We start from the raw sequence: 24,876 nt of genomic DNA on the forward strand, positions 1-24,876 counted from the left end.
AAGGTGCATCCCGGGGTGTGGCATCTCACCTGCAGCCCGACCCACTCTGGGCACTGAGTCACCTTGTACTCTAAGACTGTCCAGTCTGGAGAGCAGAGGTCAAGGAAAGCATTTCCCTCTCCATGTAACCCTAGTATCAGAGACAGGGTCAGCCTTTGGTCAGAGGGCTGGGCAGAAACCAAGGCAAATGGAGAATGCACCCTTCCCTCCTTTCTAGCCAAGGGACGGTCATTTTAAGAACCATGATTCTCTCTTCCCCCTCCTCTCTTGCCTGGAATCACAATCCTCCAACCTCAGCCTCTGAGGTGCTGGAATTACAGGCACATGCCCCCATGTCTGGCTCCTGGTGCTTCCAAAGGAGTTACATACGTGATTTTTCTGGGAAACTTCTCAGTGTCTCTTATGTGGCCACCAGTTGTATTTTTTTAAATCAGAGGCCAGAAGACAGGTCCTTGTAGGGTTGGCTTTAGGGTCCCTGTTCTAGTCTTCTTTCTGTGGCTGTGGCCGAACCTCAGACCAAAAGCACCTTGGGGGATAAAGAATTTATTTGGTTCACAGGTCACAGTCCATCAGAGAGGGAAGTCAAGGCAAGAGCCTGGAGATGGGAACTGAAGCAGAGACCACAGAGCAATTAGCAGTCGAGAAAATGCACCACAGGTCTATCAGAAGGAGGCGATTCCTCAGTTGAGGGTCCCTCTTCCAGGTGTGCCAAGTTAACGACTGTGAGACTCCCCAATTGTAACCTCTGATACAGAATATAATAAAAGAGTCAAGAGCCCAGAAGCACCCAGATACGATTTCAAAATATAGATTTATTTATTAAGGATTATTTAATTTCTGCATAAAAATCACCAATTGTTCCTCATTGGGTTTTGTTTTGTTTTCTTTAACACACATCAATTCTTTCAGGGTCTGTTTACCCCAATACTTTAAAAAATATAGCTCTTTTTAGCGCCAGAAGGACAGTTAAGGCAGCAAGGCAGTTTCTTGGGTCTCCACAGCTGGAGGGCTCCCATGACAGGCAGTTTCTTAGGTTGGAGAAGCCATCCCTGAAGACAATAATTATGCAGAAGAATGCGGATACAGTCTCGTATGGTCACCTGTGTGTGCCTAGTCACTCATTTGAAAAGGCTTGCTGGTACATTTCGGCTTAAAAAACAAAAAAACAAAAAACAAAAAAACAAAGACCTGTCTGACAAAAGACAGAGTGCAAGAAAGAGAGAACAGGGCTGGCTGGCATGGCGGATGTGCAGCCATGTGAGGGCTCCTGCCAGCTTGCTTTTTTAAACAGACCCACAGCAGGGGCCCTGCTGGACTTACAATCAGACGCCATTGTCCTCCAAACATCTAAGACATCCTTGGGCCAGATGGACCAGGTTTCTTTGCTGGGTGAGGTGTATGTCTCCCCCGAGCTGGGCAGAGGAGGAAAAGACAGAAAACTCTGGGAATTGATCGTTAGCCACGTTAATTGGTTTTGACCACACTGGAGGGACGGTGTGCTCAACCTGGGCTGCTGGGCAAGCAGGAGTTAGGTGTTTATTGCTCCATTAGAATAGGCAAGAAACAAACACAAAAGCAAATGACCTCTAGCAAGCTGCGGCTGCCCCTGCAGACCTGGGCTGGCCTGGCAGCTGAGCTGGGGACCCCAGCTTGATTCACAGTGATTCGGGGTTGCTTGCTCCCACGCGGGGCTGTGTGTCTGGACGCCTACACCGTGTAGTCAAGCTCCGCGTTCATCTTGGTGTACATGTCATAGATGGCGTCGATGGTGGCCGTGTAGTTGACCAGGAAGAGGCGGACCTTCTCCAGGCACTCCTCCTCCGTCACGTTCTGCCCCTTGGAGAGCGCCTTCAGGAAGTCAGACTTGTAGGGCGCGGCGTACAGTGCAGCCTTGAGAGGGGAGAGGGAAGACAGGTGCGGCATTAGTAGGGCAAGACCAGGCTGGCACACCGGGCACCCAGGGGCTGGCACACTGGGCACCCAGGGGCTGGCACACCGGGCACCCAGGGGCTGGCACACCGGGCACCCAGGGGCTGGCACACTGGGCACCCGGGGGCCTGCATCCCTGACACTCGTGCTGGGCGGGTCTCTCTGCTTATGTTGGAAGAGAAAAGAAAAGAAAAGTGCATGTTCCCTCCCCCTGTAAAGGACACCAGCTTGGGGTACAGACAGACAGACAGACAGACAGAAGACTGTAGCTTGTGCCTCGAGTAAGTTCCTTAGCTGCATCCACTCAATTTGGTTGCTTCTGTTAAGATTAGGGAGGGGATAGCTGGACAAGGTGGCACACACTTTTAGTCCCAGCACTGGGGAGAAAGAGGCAGGCGGATCTCTGTGAGTTCGAGGCCAGCCTGGTCTATAGAGTGAATTCCAGGTCAGCCAGGGCTATATAGTGAGACCCTGTCTCATAAACACAAAACCACACAACAAAATGACTAGGGAGGTTGTGTGAATCACTCCACATGGCATGGGGCATAGAGATGCCCAGTGCAGCACCAGGCACACATCTTTCTGTCCTTGGATAAATTTGGCGGCTGCTTCAATACTTCAAAAGGCAGAGAACCAGAAATTCACAGAACCTGATAGCCTTAGAGGACAAAGACACAGTAACGCCAAATAAAACATCCAGACCCTGGTTTGTGGGGGGGGGGGGGTGTCACACATGATGAAGACAGTAGTGGCTTTGGGGCCCTGAACCTAAGCCACGTGCTGCACACTGTGCAGAGATCTGGAGGTGTGAGAGATGAGGCCACTGAGGCTCAGGGAGTCGGGCTCCCAGGTGCCCGCTTTTGTTTCTGAGATGGGTTCTGACTATGTTGCCCAGGCTAGCCCAGAACTCCTGTGCTCTACGATCATCCTGGGAAGAGGTGCAGCTGCCAGCCAGGCCCAGGCTGAACAGTGGGACTTTGAGATCATCATAGGGCGGAGTGGGAAACAGCGCCCACTACTGGTGCACTTGCAGGCGGCTGGGGTGGCACATGCGACACTGTCATTCCTGAGAGTGTGAGAGTGGCCGCTCAAGATGACCCCTGACCCTAGCCATGCCCAGGTAGAAGGCCCAGAGGTGGTCATACTTCCTGCTTTGTGACCTGTTCTTCTTGCCTGGACCCAGCCTGCCTTGGGACCCTTCCTGTCAGAGCCTGGGCTTCCTGGGGAAGGAGAGGTAGTGTGACGAGGACATCGTGAGGGGCAGGGTAGCCAGGAACACTTGGGAGGCCTTTTGCTATTCCTTAAGCCTCCCAGCTTGATGAACCTAGGGCCTCTCAGCTACCCAGGCTGGCACGAGAGCCCTTTCCAGGAGCTGTGGTCAGTATCACCCCAGCATAGGCCACGGTAAACTGAGGACCGGTCTTTACAGCAGCTATCCCCTTGCGGGCAGGGCCCTTCTTCCCTTTGTGCCTGGGGTGAGAGCCCAGGGTGAGAGGGGAGCCAGTGAGGCCAGCCCACCATCACCCTGCGGTTCTTGCTTGAGTCTGCAGACCTGTCTCTTCTCACAGCCATGGAAGCAACAGGCTGAGGGACCCGCGGGGACACTAAGGGGCACCTGCGGGCACAGACAGGGTTGGCGTGGTTGCACGAGGGCCTCGGTGCACCCGCTCCATCTCCTAGCACAGGTGAGCCCTTCCTGGGACAAGTGGGAAGGAACCCAAGTCTTCTTGTCCCCTGGGGGCTCACCTTGAAGATCTTCTGCACCAGCCAGCCATGGTACTTCTTGAGGGCCATCTCATAGGCCTTGTTGGCATTTACGCGGATGAGGTTGGGGTGGTTCTCATCCCGTTCCCCGTCGCAGATGCTCTGCAGGAACACCTGGATGAAGCGCAGGCCCCTGTGGTCCAAGGGAACAGTCATTTAGGACCAGAGCCCGTAACAGCGCATGTACAGGGGAGTACCTCCCCTAGGTGACTTCCGGGCAATGTGACAGCCCAGCTCTGGTGCGGGGCGCCTTTACGCAGAGCCTCTTCTGGGTCTCTGTGGCCTCTCGTGGCCTAAAGGATGAAGCCAGTGTGACCCCCAGAGGGTTCAAAGGCCAGAGATAGTCAGGCACACTGCCTCCCAGGCTGTTTGCCTCTACTGTACAGCGACCCCTGCCTAAGATGTTTCACGGGGCACAGTGAGAAACCTGAATAGAAAGCAGTCGCTGTGGTGATAGATTGCGTGCCCTAATAAACTTTGCCTGAAGATCAGAGAGACAAAGGAACAAGCCACGTCTTATCTCTAGGACTCCTCAGCCTGAAAAAGCCTCTAGTTCCTGTCTCCTCACCCTTATATACCTTTCTCTGCCCAGCCATCACTTCCTGGGATTAAAGGCGTGTGACTCCCAAGTATTGGGATTAAAGGTATGTGCCACCACTGCCTGGCTCTGTGTTTAATCTAGTGGCTTTTTCTGTCCTCTGATTTTCAGGCAAATTTAGTAGGGTACATAATATATCACAAATCTGCCAGCCCTGTAGTGCGTTCAAGACAACAGGAAAATTCCCAGAGGCTCCTATGCTGAAGGCTTAGGTGTTGCTGTGGGAGGTGGGGTCTAGCTGGAGGAAGTGAGTCCCTAGCAACTTCCTTTTTCCTGTCAGTCAAGAGATGAGTAGCTTCTTCGGCACTGTGCTGTTAGGAGGATGTCTTGCCTCACACTGGGCCTAGAATCAGTGAAGGTGACCAAGGGCTGAGCCCTCAGAGCCCGTGGGCTAAAAGGACCCTTCTCCATCTGGCTCATTCTGCCATGGCCACAAAAGTGTAATGCACATGGGGCCCCGTATCCTACCCCTTCAAACACATGGGGCCAAACTGGGCACACCAGCCACTCCACAGCCAAGTGCCCTTTCAGCCGCTCACTGGCCTCCTGCCTTCTCTACCCCTTACACAACCCGACTGGATCCCAAACAAATGCCTCTGCTCCCTTCCTGCAGGGGGTTGGGGGTGGCCCAGGTGAGGGCTTCTGGAGCAGGGCACTGAGAACAGGACTCCATCTCAGCTTGTCCTAGCTGGAAGCTTCTTCATATGACAGGTGCCCATCATACTTCATCTGTGTTAGGCTCCAGAGCCAGCACCACCTTCCTGGTCACTCACAGGCCCACAGGTGACTTAGGTATGAAGAGCGACATCACCTGCCTTGCTACTGCTGAGGAAATGGACTGGGGGATGTTCCTCAGCCCTGGCCTTCAAGGCCTGCTGACAAGGTCAGGCCTTGTACCTGGGGCAGCTCTTAGAGCGACCATACCCTGATGACCACCCGGCCTCACTTCCAGGAAGCCAACTTCCCCAGGTCTGGTTCACCAGAGAAGCATGTGTGGGGGCTGGGAGATGGGCTTCAGGGGACAAGCTGTTCTCCTAGGTCCTGGCCCAGACTCCTGAGATGTCAACAGTGGGAAGCGCTGGAGGCAGGGCAAGGGTCCCTGGCTTCTTAGCAGCTGCTGGAATGCCACAGCTAGAGAATTCTGGAGCTGCTAGACCATTGACAAGATTCAAAGCAGGGACACACCTGTGCACTCAGGAGATCTACTGTATTTCTGTCAAGAGTCGTAACACACAACTCCACCTGTGCACACACGACTTGGCTACCTCTGTGCAGTACACCACCACTGCTCAGGCCTGGATTGTGACCTGGCCTCCAGATGCCCCTGTGGCCTCCTCCGTGGGGATGGGGAGATGGCACACCTGACTCACAGCGTCTGAGACTTATCAGGTGCATAAAGAACGGAGAAGACTAAGACTGGAAAGTGTACTTCCCCTGCCGTCTCTGGGGCTAGAACAGAAAGTGCCACCGTGAATCTATCAGCCTTCGGAAGTTTCTTGTAGCTATTAAATGGCAGTGTTAGCACCCCTAGCCCAACATGGCCCAGCCACGCCCCACCCCGAGGCCATCACCTTTTAAGCCACAGCAGTGCCAGCGTGGCCCCCACTTTGGGCCACTCTGCTCCATACATCCCCTTCTCCACTTCCAGGATGTTCTGCAGGGTCCTGAACTTGGCTGGGTCGGTGTCGTACACGGCTTTGATTTTCTGGAATAGAGCACAGGTGTTTTCCCATCACAGACAGCTTCTGCACACTCAGCGGAGTGTCCCATCCTATGCCACCCGCCTGCGCACGGGTACTGGTGCCACCCAGGAGCCTGGGCCCCTGAAATGCTCCAAGTGCCCCACGTGGTCATTTTGGCGACCCTGACACCGCACTCAGAACCCAATCAACGGATTAGGACGCTGAGGCCCAGGGGTAACGCACGTGTCGAAGGCCACAGGTTTGGGACAGGGAGTAGGCCCTCGCCTGACCATGTCCGGAAGCCATGTCTTCTCACTGCCATTGACGCTGTCACAGACATCAGAGACCTGAAGTCCCACAGTGAAGAAGAATGGATGCAGGCAAAAGGTTCAAAACTATCCAGACCAAACAGCCCCTGAACTGGTGCCAGATGGGTCTGTCGAGACTCCAGCTGAGTCTGAATCCCACCCGTCACTTTCCCGCTGTGTGACCTTAAGTGAACCATCAACCACTCTGAGCTTCAAGCTCCTCATCTCTGTGAAGACAGTACTAGGGAACTGGGCTCGAAATCCTCTGGGCTGGAGAAATGAGACCACGCAGCGGGTCCCAAGCCCTGGGCTGCCCTCCGGGTGCCTCTCTGCATGGAAGAGTCAAGCTGACCATGGACTTGATTTTTTTTGTTCTTTTCTTGGCGGTGGGAGGCCTGACTAGACAGCCCAGGCTAGCATGGATCCTCAGGCCTCAGCCTATGTGCTGGGATTACAGGATTACCTGCATGAGGATGCTTAACTGGAGGGGTGTGTGTGTGTGTGTGTGTGTGTGTGTGTGTGTGTGTGTGTGTGTGTGTGTATGCCAACGGAGGCCAAAAGAGGACATTAGATCTCTGGAAATGGAGTTACAGGAACTTGAGAGTTGCCCAGTGTGGTGCTGGAACCAAACTCCAGGCCTCTGAAAGAGCAGCAAGCACCCTTGACCACTGAGCCATCCTGCTAGCCCTCCACCTTTATTTGTTTATTTATTTAAAGACACGGCCTCTCACTGGCTGGCCAGTGACCATCAGGGACCCACCTCTCTCCACTCCTCCAGCACTGGGGTTATTCTTATGCTGCCCGGTAATGCTTTTCTGTGGGTTTGAGGGTCCTAACTCAGGCATGCAGGTTTGTAACACGGAACCATTTCCCCATCTCTGGAGTCCTTGTTTGGCGGAGGGGGTGGCAGAGTGTCAGGCCAATCCCGGACTGGGTGCTTGCAAGGGGGCCCTGCGGGGGAGGGGCTGGGACTCCACGGATCTCTGCCCTCTTCCCTGACCTCAGGCTGGGAACGGGGCTGGGGCAGGTCCAGACGCCTGCCGGGGAACTTACCGTGATGTTCCCACTGATGTCTGCCTTGATGGGTGTGAACACTGGGGACCCAAGGCAATCTGGGGACAGAATGAGAAGAGAGATTTAGACTCCCAACCAAGATGGCATTCAGAACCACCACAGGCCATGGAAGACTGTCACCTGGGTGTTTAGGGCTCAGGAAGGATCATTTATGAGTTTTCAGAAGGCCGGCCCCACGGCCAAGTGAATTCAGGGAGTGCTGGGCTCTGGATGGGAGTGGACTGTCACCCCAGAACTGGGCGGGGCCTCTGAGGCTGCTGGAGTTGCTCTCTGCAGCACAGCACGCAGCACAGCACGGCACTGGCGCGCCCGCCCGATCCAAGTGTCCCGTCTGCAGTGTCCAGCGGCTAACCACGTGACCTTGGACTTGACTTGTGCCCCACTCACCCTGGCAGGGTAGGCTCGGGCACTGCCCTTCATCTGAGCTTCAAGTTTCCCATCTTGTGAACAGGACACACATTCTGCCCTCCCCGGAGCTACCGTGTTTCCACGTGGAGGTGGGAACCTTTCTTGGCAGGTCCCAGGACAATGGGGCGCAGAACAAGCAGTGACACCTTTGAGCCGCCTGGCCATGCTGCTTGGAAGGAATGCCAGGCTCCACAGGGGACGAGAATTGTGCTTCTGCCCCGCCCCCTTCGCTCTGCCCCTCTGGCAGGCCATCACAGCAGCCAGAATACCATAGCAGCCAGAGCTGCTCAGAGAGGAAGGGTGCAGGCCTTGGGGGTCACACTCCAGCACTGGCCTCACTCTCGGAGCCTGAGCAAAGCTGCCATGCTCCCCTGTCACTCACCCTCTTCCTGCTGAGAAGTGGGCTTGCCAAGTCTGAGTCAAGGGCACAGGGCAGGCGCTAAACCCACAGAAGGGAGATACCGCTGCCCTGGAGGCAGACAGGGGCTTAAGGGCTTCCTGAATGACAGCAGCAGAACTTCTACAGGTCAAATTCCAGTGAAGGCGACCAGCACGTGTGGCTGCCCACATGAAGAGGTGTGAGCTGGAAGCACCTGAGAGACACACCCCAGACACAGTGGGATGAGGAACCAGATGGCCCGACATTCCTCCCTGGGGCAAGTCTCCCAGACTACACATCTGTTTCCCCCATTGTCAGCTGGGGTGCTGAGCACTTAGGAGGGTTGGCACAGGGGTCAGAAATTAGGATTTGAGATGCACCAACCAGGCCCGTGCCATGCACCTGTAATCCCCACACTCAGGAGGCAGAGGCAGGGACACAGAGTTTGAGGTCAGCCTGGGCTGCAAAGCAGAGTCTCTGGAAAGAAACCAAGAAACAGTGCTGCATCTGGGCTGGGGATGCAGCTCAGCGCAGTGGAGGCTAGCCTCTGCCTAGCACACGTGAGGTCCTGGGTGTGACCCTCATCACCAAAAACCTGAATCAAGGGCCAGAGGGACGGCTCAGTGGTGACCTCAGTGCCAAGCCTGGTAACCGGAGTTCAATCCCTGGGACCCACATGGTAGAAGCAGAGAACAGATTTCCACAAGTTGTCCTTTGACCCCCCACTCAGGTGCCATGGCTCACACATGTCTGCTCACACATACAAATAAAGGCAAGAATCAGTTTAAAGGAAAAATACTTCACACCTACTTAGCAGGGTGCCCAGTGTGGGGCGAACACTGGGAAAGGGGTGTGGATCGGCCTGTGACTTCCTAGCTCTAGGGTCAGGTTTCACAGCCTAGCAAATCTCTCTGAACCTCTGCAGAGTGCAAACCCCACCATACACCCCACGGTTCGCTTTTTCTCTTTTGGAGAGATTGCGTTGTGTAGCCCATGGTCCTCCTGCCTCAGCCTCCAAACGCTGGGACGATGGGTGTGTCCCACCACACTGGCCCACTGAAGTCCCGCATGGAGCCTAAGTCGCTGTCCTGGTACCTGTGGGCTGTCAGCCCTACTTCTCAGAGTCCCCGCAGGCTCCTGGTAGTACCTAGCCCATCTCCGTGGTGCTTTCCCTGGAAGGCCCCTCTCCCACACTTCTGCGCGTGTGCATGTGAGGGCCAGAGGCCAGCAGTGGCCTCTTTCCTAATCGCTCTCCTTGCCTCTCACTGAACCCAGCGCTCACTTACTGGACAGGCATCAAGCTCCAGCGATTCTCTTGTCTTCACCCCTCCCCACCCCAATACAGACAGCCCAGGTGTAGTTTTGGCCCCGTGGGTACCAGAGGCATCCAGATTCAGCCTCACTTTTCCAATCCCCCGCTTCCCCTTTGTCTATACTCTAGCATAGTTTGGATGACCCCGCCCCCTCCCCCCAAGTATACGTTTTAAGCACCCACCCACCCAAGATGGCAGAGGGTCTGTGAAGGAACTCGGGCTTCAGTTTTTCTTCCTGCAAAGGGAGACTAGGACTCCCACGCGGGGCAGGGCTGCTGTGAGGGGAGATACGGGTTGAGAACATGGCAGGTGTTGAGTGATCATCAACCACAGGAGATGCCGGGAAGCTGGGCTGGACAGCAGAGCGTGGGCAGCCATAGGCTAATGTAGGGCACAGCCATGGTGTGGCGCTGAGCACCCGCCCTGGTGGCAGGCAGGAGAAAGGCTTATTGTTTGCCATTCTCCTGACAGTGCTCGATGAGGGTCACAAAGCCGCTGTGGTCAGCGGGCCCTGTCCCCACAGCAGCCGTCATTGTGTGTGTGGCTGACGGCTGCTGCCCGGGTCAGGGCGCCCATTCTGCTGTGGGGGAAGGGTGCGGTGGATGGAGGCAGGGATCGAAGTCCATGAGGGACTTGAAGAAAGAGAGTGGGCCTGGCCTGTCACCCCAGCATGCTGGAGACTGAGGAAGGAGGGTCATGAGTTCTAGGCCAGCTTGGGCTACAGAGTGAGACCCTACCCCAGAAAGTAAAAGATGAGAGTGTGGGGTCAGGGTGACCCCAGGTGGATGGGCAGGAAAGGCCTGGGGCGGTGTGCCCCATGCTGTAGGCCAAACAGGCCAGTGGCACCTAGAAGCTGAGTCTCTGTGGTTAGAGGGGAAGCTGCCTGTCACTTTGGAGCCAGCTGGCTCTGGGTGTGAACTGTGACTCTGAAATGGCTTTGACAAGTGACATAAGAACTCTTTGAGTGTGAACCCTTCACTTCCTGCAGCCCAGAGAGAACTCCAAGGTGGGCTGGGGTCTGCTTCTCATGGCTTACAGGGGGTGGGGGGCACCGTAGAGAAGCTGAACGACTCACCCAGGTGGGTAACAGGGCCAAAGTGACCCACGTTAGCTCTCTAGAACTTCTCTGCTGGTGTGAACTCAGTACTGGGGCAGGGACCCCAGAGCATGGTTTGAATCCGCACGCTCACCGTGGCCTTTCTAATAGTTAAGCCCATGCTGGCCCCACCCAGTTACCTGTTCCCACAGCCCATGGGCCTAACCGCTCCCCCAGAACGGGCGGGCGGGCGAGCGCAGCCTGCCCACAAACCACCTTTCTTGTCTGACTGGTTTTGCGGTCCCCTCAAACTTGTTTCACCTTCTTTAGCTGTCACCGCCGCTGCCTGGAGGGAGAGGGCACTTGGAAGGTTTTCCAGTTTGTCCTGTGACCCACAGGAGGAAGGGAGCTGCCTTTAAAAACAGGAAGGCCCACAGTGCCACCAGCTCCTGTTGTCACACAACAGGCCCCAACAGGCAGGCTGCGTGGGAAAGCTGGGGGGGGGGAGGGGTTAGAACACCGGGGAAATGCCTCTCATACCTAATAAAGGCATAAGAAAAGGTCAATAAATCTGCTTAGAAAACCCAAGAGCTTCTTATAAGAGGCCATCGGCACAAAGTGGGGCAGGAAGCAGAGAAAGTAAATAAAGGCTGTTCACTATCTCAAATATATAAAGAGTATTTACAGAACAATAAGAAGAAAGTTCTTTAGAATGAAGAATTCACAGATGAAATAAAAAAGATGCTTCATCTCGGTGAGAAAGAAGAATATACAACTAAATGGGGATCTCTCCATCCACTGAGTAATTTTATGACTATATCAGCTTAACCATTCTAGATAGCATGTATTAAAATGTAGCACAGGGGCTGAGAGATGGCCAGCAGTGAACAGCACTTGCTGCCCTTCCCGAGGACCCGAGTGCAGTTCCCAGCACCCCTACCCAGTGTCTCACCACCTCCTGTAACTCCAGCATCGGGGGATCTGACTTCCTCTGTGGGTACTGTAAGGATTCTGTATATTCGCTGCTGGGGTCTCATCTGGCGCCTTATTACGTCATCAGCGGGCAACTGCGTCCCAGCCTAAAAGCCGGATGTGCCCCCACCCCACGTGCTCTCTTGGTCTCTGTCTCTCTCTCTGCGCCTCTCTCTTTCTGTGTCCTCTCTGCCAGGCCTGGCTTCTCCTGTCCTATCCCCTCTTCTCTCTAATAAAGGCCATTCTAACTCTAGTAACCATGGCTCACGACTCTTCCGCTGCCAACCAAACCAGCGCAGTATACCCTTCCAGGTGCCCCTTTACATATAGCATATTCAGATACACATACACATGAATTAAAATAAACCCATAAACGGAACACTGATGTTCCTGCTTCCATAGAGCAAGCCATTTGTCTCTTTCTAAATAGAGTCATCATAAAGACAGAAGGGGTGGCCTGGTGACGTCACAGGCTCCCTCAAATCTTCACGACGGGCACTGCATTGAATGCCTTCCATCTTTTTAAAAACACTTCTGGGTCATGGATGGCTAACTTTTCCTCTCTGCCTACAGAGTCCAGTTGTGCCTTCCGGGACAACTGTGCCTGGACAGGAGCCACCTAGGGGCTCCTGCCTGGGTCTCCACCATGGCACAGATGGCTGACATTGCCCAGAAAGCAGAACTGTCCACCAGCCAACTTGTCACTACATGCCACCCAGAAACACTCATTTCCTCCTTCAGCACAGTTGAACACAGGTCATTGTACTCAGCCCAGCCGGGGTGTGGCCGGGCATCACAGACAGCGCTTGCCAAGCATGCGCAAGGCCCTGGGTTCCAGCCTTGCAATGTGGTGGTGCATGCCCGCAGCCTTGGCCCTTGGGAGGCTTGAGGCAGGAAATATCAGTTCAGGGCCTGCCTAGGTGACGTAGTAAGGCTGAGTGCCCCCTACTCTCCCTCTCCAGAAAAGACGCGTCTGGAAATTTCCATCCTAGGTGTTCCAAAGGTCTTTACTGCCTTCTTCTGTATTAGTGTGTACGCTCATGTGGGTGCACAGGCGTTCGGAAGTCAGGGGTCAACCTTGGGTGCCACCTTCCATCTTTTTTGAGACAGTAAGCGTCTCTCATTGGCCTGTGGCTTGTTAAGTGAGCTAGACTGGGCAGCCAGTGAGCTCCAGGAAGCCACCTATCCCTATTTCCCTGGGGCTGGGATTACAAGCATGAGCCACCACACCTGGCATTTTACATGGGTTCTGGGAATTAAACTCAGGTCTTCCTCCCAAGCCTATTTGTTCATTCTCTGTCTCTGTCTCTCTCTAATAAGACTTCAGGGATGCAGGCTAGCCTTGAACTTACTTTGTAGCTAGAATTACAGGCATGCAGCTTTATCTTTCACAACAAAGGGTGTTCCCATTGTCCCAATTTGGAGCAACAAAGAGATTAGCCATGTCCTGACACCCCCACCCCCACTTCCTCTCAGAAATCATTTTCACTGAAGAACAAAATGTCATCCCAGTTCTCGGGGGCCAAGGCAGGAAGATGGAGGGTTGAAGCCCAGCCTGAACCACATGGCCAGACTCTGTCACAGGTAAATGAGCAATCACATGAAGAATATGAAGAATCAGGATGCACTTAGCTTTTGATGAGACATACCTAACTCAATCCCTGAGCGCTTCTTTCCAAGGAGTGGTCACTATGTGGCAACAGATGCTGTGTGTGGGGGGGGAGTTTCTGCTGGGAATGCCTTTTTTCATAGCCAGATAACAAAATTTGTTAGACACTCCCAGCAGATTAATGTTACAGGTCCTGAGTTACAAGATCAGAATGGGTGTCTCAAATTACAGCTGATGGAGATGAATCTTTTATTAACTGGGGAGGGGTGTCCAGGCTCAGGTCATAGGCCGATTCTGAAGGAAAGAACACGGAGGACGTCCACATTCTAAGGCAGGCTCTGCTCTACATTATCTGCCCACAAAGGGGAAAAAAGCCAGTCCGGACCAGCCTTTAAGAAGCCACCCTGGGTCTGCACATTGTCCACAGTGGCCCTCTTTAATAACAGCCAACCTTGAGGCCAGGTGTAGTAACACACACCTTTACTCTCTCTGCACGAAGGAGGCAGACCTAGAGGCAGGAGGATCTTTGTGAGTTTGAGGCTATTCCTGGTGGTCTACATAGTGAGTTCCAAGCCAGCCAGGGCTCTATAGTGAGATCCTGTCCCCTGCAAAAGCCAGCCTTGAGTTGCAAGTACAGTTGAGAAAATCTGATTTGCTGTGTGACTTGGGGGAAGTCAGCTAATGTCGCTGAGCTACACTTGCTTCGTTAGTAAAATAAGCCATCTCACTGCAAGGCTTCAAGGCTTCGGGAAGGGCGCCGCACAGTTCCTGCAGGGCACCTCAATAAAAAAAAAAAGTCTTATGTATTTATTTATTTAGTATGCTTATTACATATCACAGCATTATCTTTCTCAACAGGCAGGGCTTTCCAGAAAGGATATCCAGAAAACAATGATCCTGGCTGGTCGGAAAGCTGGAAGCTGGATCTATGGCGGAGCGCGTGCGTGCCTAGCTAGCATGCACAACGCGGGAAGGGCTAAAGAAGAAATCGGAGAAGGGAAGGAGGAAGAAACAGACGGACTGAAGAGGAAAAGCCAACAGAAACCACCCAGGCACGACTTCCAGAGCGTTAGGAGGCGGGCTCGGGTGGGAGTAAAGGGATGTCCTTGGAGCAACCGCTTGTAGACTACTAGGGAGCCAGCGGAAGCCGACTGTCCCGGGGCAGGCAGGAGTCTGAGGGTCCCTGAAAAGAGCTTAGAAAGCTTAGCTACATTGTAACAATAAAGGGAAAGACAGACTGAGTAAGAATGTAACAGAAGCAGGGAGACCCACAGAGCCATTTTAAAAACAGAAACAATGAAACCTAAGACCACAGCCACAGGCTCCGACGCTGTCACATGTCCCATCCAGCTTCCCCTCCCCAGCCACACGGAAGCCCAGGAAGCTGTTGCCCAGAAGAGGACTTCCCACACAACACAGCTGTCCCTGAAGATGCAGGGCTGACTGCCCTGCCCCAGGGCTGCATCCACCTCGAGGTTTCTTTAAGAAACACCCCGATTCCCTCGTTCCTTACTTCCTTCATAAGGGTTAGAAATGAGTTTCCAGCCACCCCCACGCTTGCCCCTGAGAGCCATCTTAAAGGAGGTCAGGCTAGCTGTGATGCCGGCATACATGTGTTTCACAAGGTCCTGGGCCAGGAGAGCTTCCGTCTGGACACTGCCTAGCCACCTCTGCTCTGCCCAGAGTGTTGCGGGGCGGGGTGTGGGGGTGGGGTGGGGTGAGGGGGAGGCGCGGGTGTGTGTGTGTGTGTGTGTGTGTGGTCACAGGAGGGCCTGACTTCGGCCCCTGAGAGATTCCCAGCACTGTGTGTGCCTCATCCCTCTGCAGAGCAGGTGAGGAGGTGCCAAGGTCCACGAGTTCAGACACGCACTTGGCTATTTCCTTTTGTCTTCTGCTCTCACACTAACAGAGAGGCCTGGACCTCAGAACCAGATGAGGAACAGGGAAAGCCTGACGAGCCATCTCAGGAGGCCAGGGTGAGCAAGCGGATGACACCAGGGCCCCAGACCTACTCCACATGGCTCTCAGCTGCACTGGAGTGATTCTCAGGCTGGAGCAGCCAACGGTTGGCCCTGGGCCCTGGCAGTCAGTCACCAAGGCTCAGGAATGCCTTCTCTGCGGCAGAGCCGCGTTTCCCAAGGGCTGTACTGCGTGCGCTCTGGCAGCCTCCCTCACCCATGCGAAGGTGGGGTGACTCCAGCATCAAGCACCATTGTCACCTTGTGAGGCCACCCCCTGGGGGCTTCAGATGGCAAGCGCATGGACATGGACTGTATGCTTCTATCCAGACGCCAACAGAATTCGAACCCGACGGGGCTCAGCTGGACGAGAACGTCAGCCACGTTTCTTCCCACCCACTCATCGCAGGTGTTCAGGGTACGGGTACAGGAGGAAACTCGTTGGATTCCAAGCCACTGCTCCCCTCTGCGCCTCAAAAGCAGCCATCCTATGTACTGGCAACAGTCCTCACTGAGCCAGGAGCACCAGCGCTGGGCAGGGCTCACCATGCCTCCCTCTGATGCCACACCGCTACAGGACTTTCAAAGCCGAACAAACCAGGACAGGAAGGGTCTCTTCCGGCTCTGTGTCCCCTCGGGGTACTGTTTCATCTTCCAAGTGCCCCCTGCACCAGCACAGTCTATGTCCCCTGTTCCACTACGAGGACTGTCACCAGCTTCCTGAAGTGGAGGGGGAGCACAGTTCCACTGCACTTATCTTAGAAGAGTCAACATGCAAACACCCCTCAACAGACATGTAAAACATGGCAGGGCTGTGGCCAGGGGTCCTCAGCCCCCCAAAAGGGCTTGGTGCACCAGGGGAGGGTCCTAGAGATCAGGGTGCAGGAGGCACTTCCCATGTGTTTGGTCTGTGCATCCCTATTAGAGGAAACACTGTCCTGCCTGGGGTTCCCCCAAGCCTAATGGTCCCTGCACCCCAGCTGTGCTAATTTGTACAGCAAGAAGCAGGAGCCACAGGCTCAGAGTGGCAGGAGGGTGGCTGACAGAGGTCCCCTAGAGGGACACATGGGCATCTACTCTGCAGCTCCCAGGCCACTTGCCATGTGGCAAAGTCACTATTATGCAGCGAAGCTACTGGACTTCTGCAGGGGCCCAGCAGGCTGTTTCTACAGGGGCTCTTCTCCTCTACTGGACAGGAAGCCAGGAGCACTGTGCGAGCAGTCCAGAGGCCTGAATTCTGGCCTCGGTAGATGGGTGACTCAGATGGCTGTGTGACCCTGGCAAGTTTTATAACTTCTCTGGCCTCAGTTTCTTGGGCTGCAGGAAGCAGAGGATTCTGAGATTCTAAAGTAGCACTGCCACCCACCCTCAATGGAGCAGGCACTAAAGCAGAGGAAAAGGAAGAGAGCCACTTTTCAGACTCAGGAACATTTACTGAGTGCCAGGTACCCGCAGATCCCAAGGATACTGATGTAATTATGCTAAGAGTCACAAATGAAGGAAATGGGTCCCAGCATTAAAACCTCAAGAAGTGAGGGGCAGAAATCATGGCCCTAGGTTCCTCCATCTGGGGCTTTTCCTTAGACAATGACAGCCAAGAGTCGTCATAGAAGTCACCTCATGGACCGACTTTAACTGACCAAGAGAAATATGCTGAGGCTGTATCTATGCTCAGAGGGAAAACAGAAGTGTGGTTGATTAGTAATGCCTGTCACACGTGCAGGATGGACAGAGGTTATGGCTTCTGATTTGATCATGTCTTTTAATATGGAAAGAAAAGCCAAGCATTTTTGGCAAGAACCTAGAAGAATGGGAATGGAAAAAACAAACAAGCAAGCAAACATCTCCCCCCAAACCTCTTTCATGCAGCCAAGTGTGGTGAAGATTGGTAATGCCAGCACTCTGGAGGCTGAGGCAGGGGTGTGTCACAAATTCAAGGCCAGACTGGGCTACAAAGGGGCTCAAAATACTAAAAAAACTAAGCAAAGAAAAAAAGGATGCATTCAGCAAATGCTGCAGCTCACAGTGTCCTGGGCACTGAAGTTATTCAGAACCACAGGACACAATGGGTTCTAGGAGCCACAGGGAAGAGGAAAGACTTTCTGGGTAGGGTTAGAGCTAGGCCAATTCCTCAAGGACCTGTGGACTCCAGCCAGACAAAAGGAAGGAGGTGTGTGGGTGAGTGAGTGGAGTGGTATGCAGAGTGAGGAGAAAGGCTGGCACAGGGAACGCTCTGGGGACAGTGGCACAATGCCATCTGTGGGCTGGGAGTCATTCAGAGAGCTGGCCACAGAGATTTCAGGAGAGGGCAACAGGGAACCACTGAGGCTTCTAGCCACCGAGGGCCATCAGGCCTCCTGGACTCTAGAGTAGCTGCATAACTGACCTGAAAGATAAGAGAGCAGGAGTCACAGGTCAGCCTTGTAACCGATCAGCCGGGAAGATCCAATTACTGGGTCAGAGGGGAGAAAAAAGATGGGTGAAGGACCAGCTTCTGAGTGGACGTGGTAAGACCTGCATGAGTGGAAGAATTCAGGCTGGAGACACAGAGGCGGGGTGAGTCCCCACGGGGTGCCGCAAACCAGGGGAGCAGGCTGCCATGTGGCCCACACCCATAGGAGCAGAGAGAATCAGTGTTGACCCAGCCCAGCTGATGATCCCAGGCCACACCCTGAGGAGTTAAGGAGATTGTTCCAACAGGTCCGAAGCCTTCCTGCTCTTGGATCCAGAAAGTTCTTCTAAAGTTGAGAAACACCCGAAGAACTATGCAGGATGCAGGAGAAATAGACCTGGCCATGTTGGCAGCAGAACTGTCTACCACAGCGACAAGTAAGAAGCCATGTGGGGGTCCAGCATGAGGGGATTGCTAAATCATGGCCACGTTCAAGTAGTAGAAGCCTAAGCCACTGTGGATATGACAAGTGACGTAGGAAGACAATCTCATTGTGTAGTTAGAAGGAAAATGAGGTTGAACATCTCTCTCTCTCTCTCTCTCTCTCTCTCTCTCTCTCTCTCTCTCTCTAAGATATAGAAAGAAGAATCTAGAAAGAAAATATTCTGAAGTGACAGCAGAGGTTGTTCTTCAAAAATCCTACTTCAAAAGACTTTGAGAGCCTTTAATCCCAGCACTCGGGAGGCAGAGCCAGGGAGATCTCTGTGAGTTCGAGGCCAGCCTGGTCTACAGAGTGAGATCCAGAACAGGCACCAAAAACAACACAGAGAAACCCTGTCTCAAAAAAATCAAAAAACAAACAAAAAACAGAAAGGCTGTGAGATGCCAAGAGTGTAGTTCACACCTGTGATGCCAGCCATTTGGAAGCTGAGGCAGGAGAACCGCCTTTGAGACCAGCCTGGTCTGCACAGGGAGTTCCAGGACAGAGTGAAATCTTAGCACAGAAAACCAACCAAACAAACAATAGGCTCCTGAAACTGAGTATGGTGGACATGCCTAGAACCCCAGCAGCTTGGAAACTGTGGCCAGCCCATGCTACATAGTTCATTCAAAGCCAGCCTGAGCTACAAGACCCTGGTTTCAAAACCAATGTCTGTGAAGGAATTAAGTGAACCAGTTAATCCATATTAGATCCTTAGTACCTAGTAAATGCTCGATTAATGGCAGTCACCGTTGGGTTTTGCTGATTTGAAAATCTGTTCTCAAAATGCCTGAGAGGCTCCTTGTGGCCATCACTCCAGACCAGCCGTAGTCCAGGGCCACACACACTGTGCCCGGTTCATCCAAGTGATTGGGGACACTCCAAAGATGTAGACCAAGACCCCACTTACAGCTGACAGTGGGTCTCCTAGGCCAGGGTGGGAGAACCCTCCTGAAACCTGAGTCCACAGGAGAAAGCTCCACCCAGGAAGAACACTTTCAAAACGTTTTCTTTTATGCAGGTGCCAAGAATGACCCTCTTTGGTGAACAATAAATGGCTCTAGGGTGACCCATGCCAGTTAACCCTTCATAGGCCAACTCCACTGAAGCGCTGGTCTAAATGGTGCTTCTGTCCACAGCTGTGACATCCACAGCCCTGGATGGCAGCAAAGACAAGGGTCCTTTGAGACCAGGAGCAGGGAGGGAGGGACACTCCTTTGCCCTGGCTCCAGCTGCCTCCTCCCATCTCCTCCCAAAGCAGCTAGACGCTCATACCCACAAGGGGTGCTCCCAAGTGCAGAGCTGACATGCCACCCCGGTGAAGACAAGGAAGCCATGCCATCACCACCATGGAGCCACTGACAGGGCTGCAGCATTCTGAGTGCTGGGACTGGGTGTTGATGGTGTCTAGAAGCACCTGGATAGTGCCCTGTAGCATTCAGCACCACCCCTTCAACTCCAAAGAACAAAACCACCTCCACACACCAGCAGATACCCACTCAGGAACAAAGTGGCCCTCACTTGAGAACCACCGGCTCCAGTAGTTTCTAAACCCAGGACAGGCTGGCTCTAACTAGCAACTACTCAGAGAACCAAGGAAGAAACAAACACACAAAACACAGAGTTGTCAGGGTTGACAAGATGGCTCAGCAGGGAAAGGAGCTTGCTGTGAGGCTGGATGGCCTGAGTTCAATTCCCAAGACCCATTTGGCGGAAGGTAAGAACTGACTTCTGAAAAGTGTCCTCCAGGCCCTGGCAGGCAAACACGAAAATACATAAATCTATTTTTAAAAAAATATAATGTGGTCATAAAAATCAAAGCTAAAGCCAGCAGCTCCCTGCCTGGAGAGATACTGAGATCTCCAGCTGAGATACTGATGACAAGCAGGTCCCATGTACTCAACAGGTTTGACAGAGTACCTGCTGGCTCATGCTCAGAACACCTGGGGCACAGCAGCAGCTGAGGGAGCCCAAGAGCCTGCTCTTAGGTCACCGCTCCTGCTCTCACAGACAACTGCATTCAGGGTTAGGGTTAACGCCACCTGTCAGACATCTATGGAAAGGGCCCAAAATTAGATTCAAGACCTTCATCCAGGGCTTCCTCTCCACAGCAAACATCAGCTCTTACAAGCGGTTATCCCCCATAACCAGCCTAGACCAGCACCTCCATTTCACAGACAGGAACTCTGAGGCTCAAGAGGAAAACCGGTGTCCACATCGACATGGCCACATGGCCACACAGCCCCTGTGGGAACTACTGCTCCCACCGAGTCCTAAGCATCTCCATGAGCCAAGCAAGGGACGCTGTGGCTGTCAGACGACCTCCTCAGGCTAAGGAGCGCCAAGGCTCTGCCCAAGTGTGGGTTTCAACTGGACTCTGCCCCGGGGGCTGGTGTGTCGTCCCCGCAAAGTCACCAAATGAGCTAGCAGGGTAGGGCACTGGGAGCGTCCGAAGAAAGCTCAGGTTGCACCCTTTGTGGACTGCAAGGCAAAGGGCAGGGCAGGCGGCATCGGTTTTCCTTCCACTTTCCAACAAGACCAGGGCTGGAGGAGGGGAGGAAGAGGGTCTGAAACTGGACGGGGGTGGGGGGGGGGGGGAGGGACTCAGGCTAACGCTCCTAAGAGCTTCTTCAACTTGACATATGGAGGAAGGACTCCCTCCTCTCCAAGCCAGAGGGAGGGAGGGATTCGAGCTAAGCACCCTGCCGCTGACATCACCCCCACGACCCACCCACTCCCCTTCTCCTGACCCCTTTCCTAGACCGAGGAAAATCTTTGCATGACTTCCTCTGAAAAGCGCCCTTGAGTTCTGCAGCTCCATCTTCAAGCCCTTGGAGGTGGGGGTGGTCTTTGATCTGGGGAAGGGAGGGCTGATTCCTTTTAAGGGTCTGGGGGAGAATTGAGAACCATTCTGAAAGGGACGGGGGGGGGGGGGGGGGGGAATGAAGCCGAAGAGGAAGGCGTTCCGGGGAGCCGGGGGAGGGTTGGTGCAGCATGCCCCTGGTGCATTAGTGAGGAATGTTCTGGGGGGGGGGGGGGTGGACGAGGGGTGAGAGGGAGCGCTGGTGGAGAAGGGCTGGGGTGCATCTGAAGGGAGTGAAGGGGCCAGAGAGGTCTGGGCAGGTGGGAAGGGCTGCCGGGGACTCACCGAAGAAGGGCGGCAGGTGGGCCACCGCCTCCAGGAAGGGCCCGGTCTCGATCTGCCGGTCCGCGGGCAGCGGCTTGAGCAGGTGCTCGGCCAGCAGCGCCATTTCGGGGTCGAGGCCCTTGGTGATGCCCCAGCCCGCGCCGAGGGCGTCCGCGCCCGGGCTGTCGCCGCCCGCCGCCTCCCGGGACGCCAGCGTCGCCACTTCCGCCCGCGCCTCTCAGCGAGCGCCGAGCGCCGCCCGCAGGCCGGAGCCATGGAGCGCTCGGCCCCGCCCCTCCGGGGGTTCTACCAATAGGCGTCCACGACCGCGCCCCCTTGACCAATGGGAGCCCGTCTCCCCCCGCCGCCGCACTGCCATTGGTCCGGGGGCGGGGCTTAGCGGAAGCGCGGGCGGCGGGCACCAGGTGAGCCGCGCCCAGGTGAGGCTCTGCACCGCCCGCCTGTCACTGGTCACCTCGGTCCCCAACCTGGGGTCCTGGCCGGTGTCGCTCTGATCCCGACCCGCTTACAGTCCAACCCCCCTGGCGGGGCCTTGTTTCCCAATCCGGGGTCCTCCAAAGGTCCCAGGCTCACGCCTCCCGCAGCCGCAGCACCCGGGTTCACCCGCAGCCACAATCCAACCTCGCTGCTGTGCCCTAAAACCCAGAGCTCAGTGCACCCCACATCCCTCGCCGTGGAGAGCCTGGTACTTCGCCCACACTGAATATTCAAGGGTCCTGCTCTGCGCGGCCGCTGCTCACAGGGCTGGGCACCGAGGATGCAGTGACCATGTAGCTAAGTTTCCTGTCCTGGAGCGAGCAGTCTAGTCGGGACTCCGTGCAGCAGCACAACACGCACATTAATAGTTTCAGAGCTGACTGGTAGGTGAATAAAACAAAGCAGGCTTGGGGGTGTAGGTCAGATGGTCCTGCGTTGCATCCCAGCGCCACATAAACTGGATATGGTGCGTGCCTGTGACCCCAGCGCCCGGGAAGTGGTCGTTCTTGGCCACCTAAGGAGCCCTGGGACCAGTCTGGGGTAGAGATCCTGTCCCTAGATAAATAAGCAAGGCAATTGGATGGACAGAGAATGGGGTCCGGCCAGCACTTCTCGGGGGAGTGACATTGGTCTGAGAGTTGAAGGGACGGAAGGGCTCGAGCACAGTCTTAAATTGAGGGAGATAATGGTGTGCGCAGGGAACCAGAGAGTTGTGAGGAGTGGGCCTGGGAAAGAGATGTGCTAGGACTGAGATGGGGAAGGCGGGCAGGGGCTGGGGTGCAGTAAAGACTTTGCAGTTTATGAGGGCAGTGAGAGATTACTTGTGTCACAAAAGCATATGCTAGACCTTGTTAAATGATTTTAATTTACCCTTTCAGGGGTCAGGTGACAAAAGAGATTGATCCAAACCACAGGTGTGACCCCCAGTGGAACCAGGAAGTCACGGGCTGGGAGAGATAGGACCATTATTATTTCTTGCTCACACAGACTGTGACGTGCCCCATCAAGTTAGATTGTCAACGGATAGGAGCCCAAGCCACCAACTTCAGCTTGTTCCCACCCCACCCAGCCTCACTGCCTCGGGCATCCCAAGATACAATCTTACTAAAGCTACAGCAGTCTCCCTAGAGCTCCACCTCTGCCAGAACCCCACCTACCTTCCAGACGCCTCCATCAATTCCACAGAGAGATAACAGCCTGCGTGGGGCCTCTGGCATCAGATGACATCCTGGTTTCTCAACCTGCTCATCCCAGCCAAGCCATTCTAAGACCACGTGTGGCACAAGAAAGGTGATCTTTAAGATAATGACTTGACGCCTTGAGACAGGCCCTGCGTTTGGGTTTGTGGTGTTTTGAAAGTTCATCGATCCTTCCATCCACCCATCTACCCAAACATCCCTCTCTTCCTCCATCCACCCATGTATCCATCCATCGACCCTTCCCTCCTTCCCTCCATGCATCTGTCCATCTGTCCATCCACCTACTCATTTGAAAGTGTTTGCTCTCCACTTGACCCTTGTCTTCCCACAGCTCTGGAGGGTGAAGGCTGGCAAGGCAGTGCCATGGGCTGTGTGTGGTGTGCTGAGCAGTTGGGCCCAGACTGGAAAGTTAAGGGTCACACAATCCATCTGAAGGACGCTATTATGCTGTTCAACTCACCAACTGTTGTCCTTGGGTGTTCATTTTTCACAAACCAAGTCTAAAACCTAGTTTTTTGGTTCAAAAAGAATCACTTTTCACATATTGGCTACTTAAAAATTTCATAAGCCACACAAAAAATATTTTCTACCTTTTCTTTCTCCCCACCTTCCTTCTTTTCTTCATTTTCTCTTTTTTCTTTTCTTTTTCCCTTTATTATTTATTTACTTCTGTTTGTTTGTTTTGAGACAGGATTTCTCTGTAATAGAGAAACCTTGTCTGTCCTGAAATTCACTTTGTCCAGGTTGATCTCAAACTCACAGAGATCCGCCTGTCTCTGCCTCCTGAGTGCTGGGATTAAAGGCCTGTGCCACCACTGCCTGGCTTATTTTTATTTTTTATTTTTCTTGAGATAGGCATTACTGTATAGCCAAGACTGGCCTAGCATCAATTCTGTAGCTCACACTGGCTTCAAACTCTAGGCGAATTTTGCCTCAGCCTCTCAAGTGCCAGACAGTTAAAATACAAAAAAACAAAACAAAACAAAACAAAAAAACAAAAAACAAAAAACCCCACAATCTTAAATTCTCAAAAATGTTGCCAGTCACTGAATTTATCTTATAACTTGTCACTGAAATTATCTTAAAATACTTTAATGCTCATTCTCTCCAAACAAAGGCATCCCACAGCAGGGAACGAATACCACTCAGCAGTCTCGATTTGTCTTTTGTGTCTAGGGTCCCGGCCCAGGATCATGTGTCTCGTGCAGTGTGGTTGTCCTGTCTATTGGTGTCCATCAGTCTGGAACATTCCTCAGTCTTTCCTGACTCCCATGACTGACATCTTTGAAGAGAACAAGCAGTTTCTTTGAAGAGAGTTTGTCTGAGGTCTTCCGTTTGGATCACAGGTCCCATGTCTCACAATACAGCTGCCGCACGCTGAGTCCCCTCATGGTACCCACAGATGACACAATGACACATGTGACTTCAGTGGTCCTCTACTGAAGTTGTTGGGTTTGGTTTGGATTTTTGAGACAGGGTTTCTCTGTGTAGCTCTGGCTGTCCTGGAACCCACTCTGTAGACCAGGCTGGCCTCAAACTCACAGAGATCCACCTGCCTCTGCCTCCCGAGTGCTGGGATTAAAAAAGCATGTGCCACTCTTGCCTGGCTTTTTTAAAAATCTTTCTACAGGGTCTCATATGTAGATCCGGCTGACCTCAAACCCACCGAGAGCTGCCTGTTTTTGCCTTCTGAGGGCTGAGATTACGGGTGTGCGCCACTGTCGTGGGTTCAGATCTTTTTTTTGGTTTTTTCGAGACAGGGTTTCTCTGTGTAGCTTTGCGCCTTTCCTGGAACTCACTTGGTAGCCCAGGCTGGCCTCGAACTCACAGAGATCCGCCTGGCTCTGCCTCCCGAGTGCTGGGATTAAAGGCGTGCGCCACCACCACCCGGCTGTGGGCTCAGATCTTAATTTCATCATCTGAGTAAGGCAAGGCCGCTTCCGCTTTGCTCCACTATCACATGATCCTTTTCCTTTCTAAAAAGTAGCAAATATCCTGTACTTGGTGCCAATTGCCACAGTGCAGACCTGAGGTGGCCATCTGTTGCTGCCCTGACCTGACTGTCCCAGGTGTGGTCTGTGACAGCCCCTTCAAACCGGCCTCTGTGTCTGTTCAACAGGCCCCCACCATGCAGTAAGTACTTCCTTAC

At 53.8% G+C, this 24,876-nt stretch overlaps 1 protein-coding gene across 1 annotated transcript; it reads right to left on the reverse strand.

Annotated features, from left to right (window-relative positions):
* Window positions 1-792: 792 nt before the first annotated feature.
* Window positions 793-21,261, reverse strand: Gltp (glycolipid transfer protein). Its single transcript, XM_052755085.1, has 5 exons — window positions 21,052-21,261; window positions 7,335-7,393; window positions 5,863-5,996; window positions 3,676-3,826; window positions 793-1,890 (listed from the first exon to the last, which is right to left on the reverse strand). The coding sequence occupies exons 1-5, from the start codon at window positions 21,152-21,154 to the stop codon at window positions 1,708-1,710; spliced, it is 630 nt and encodes a 209-aa protein (XP_052611045.1). The 5' UTR covers window positions 21,155-21,261; the 3' UTR covers window positions 793-1,707.
* Between the last annotated feature and the right edge of the window lie 3,615 nt (window positions 21,262-24,876).

This window comes from Peromyscus californicus, unplaced genomic scaffold (genome assembly GCF_007827085.1).
Source record: "Peromyscus californicus insignis strain IS unplaced genomic scaffold, ASM782708v3 Scaffold_2__1_contigs__length_46816999, whole genome shotgun sequence".
Classification (NCBI taxonomy): Eukaryota; Metazoa; Chordata; class Mammalia; order Rodentia; family Cricetidae; genus Peromyscus; species Peromyscus californicus.

What these genes read in the sequence shown, in the direction of transcription:
- Gltp (XM_052755085.1), bottom strand. Translation starts at nt 21,154, where the DNA reads ATGGCGCTGCTGGCCGAGCACCTGCTCAAGCCGCTGCCCGCGGACCGG. An exon ending in ACATCAGTGGGAACATCACG is followed by an intron (nt 5,997 to 7,334) that starts GTAAGTTCCCCG and finishes GCTCTATTCCAG; the next exon opens with AAAATCAAAGCCGTGTACGA. An exon ending in TGGTGCAGAAGATCTTCAAG is followed by an intron (nt 1,891 to 3,675) that starts GTGAGCCCCCAG and finishes TCCCCTCTCAAG; the next exon opens with GCTGCACTGTACGCCGCGCC.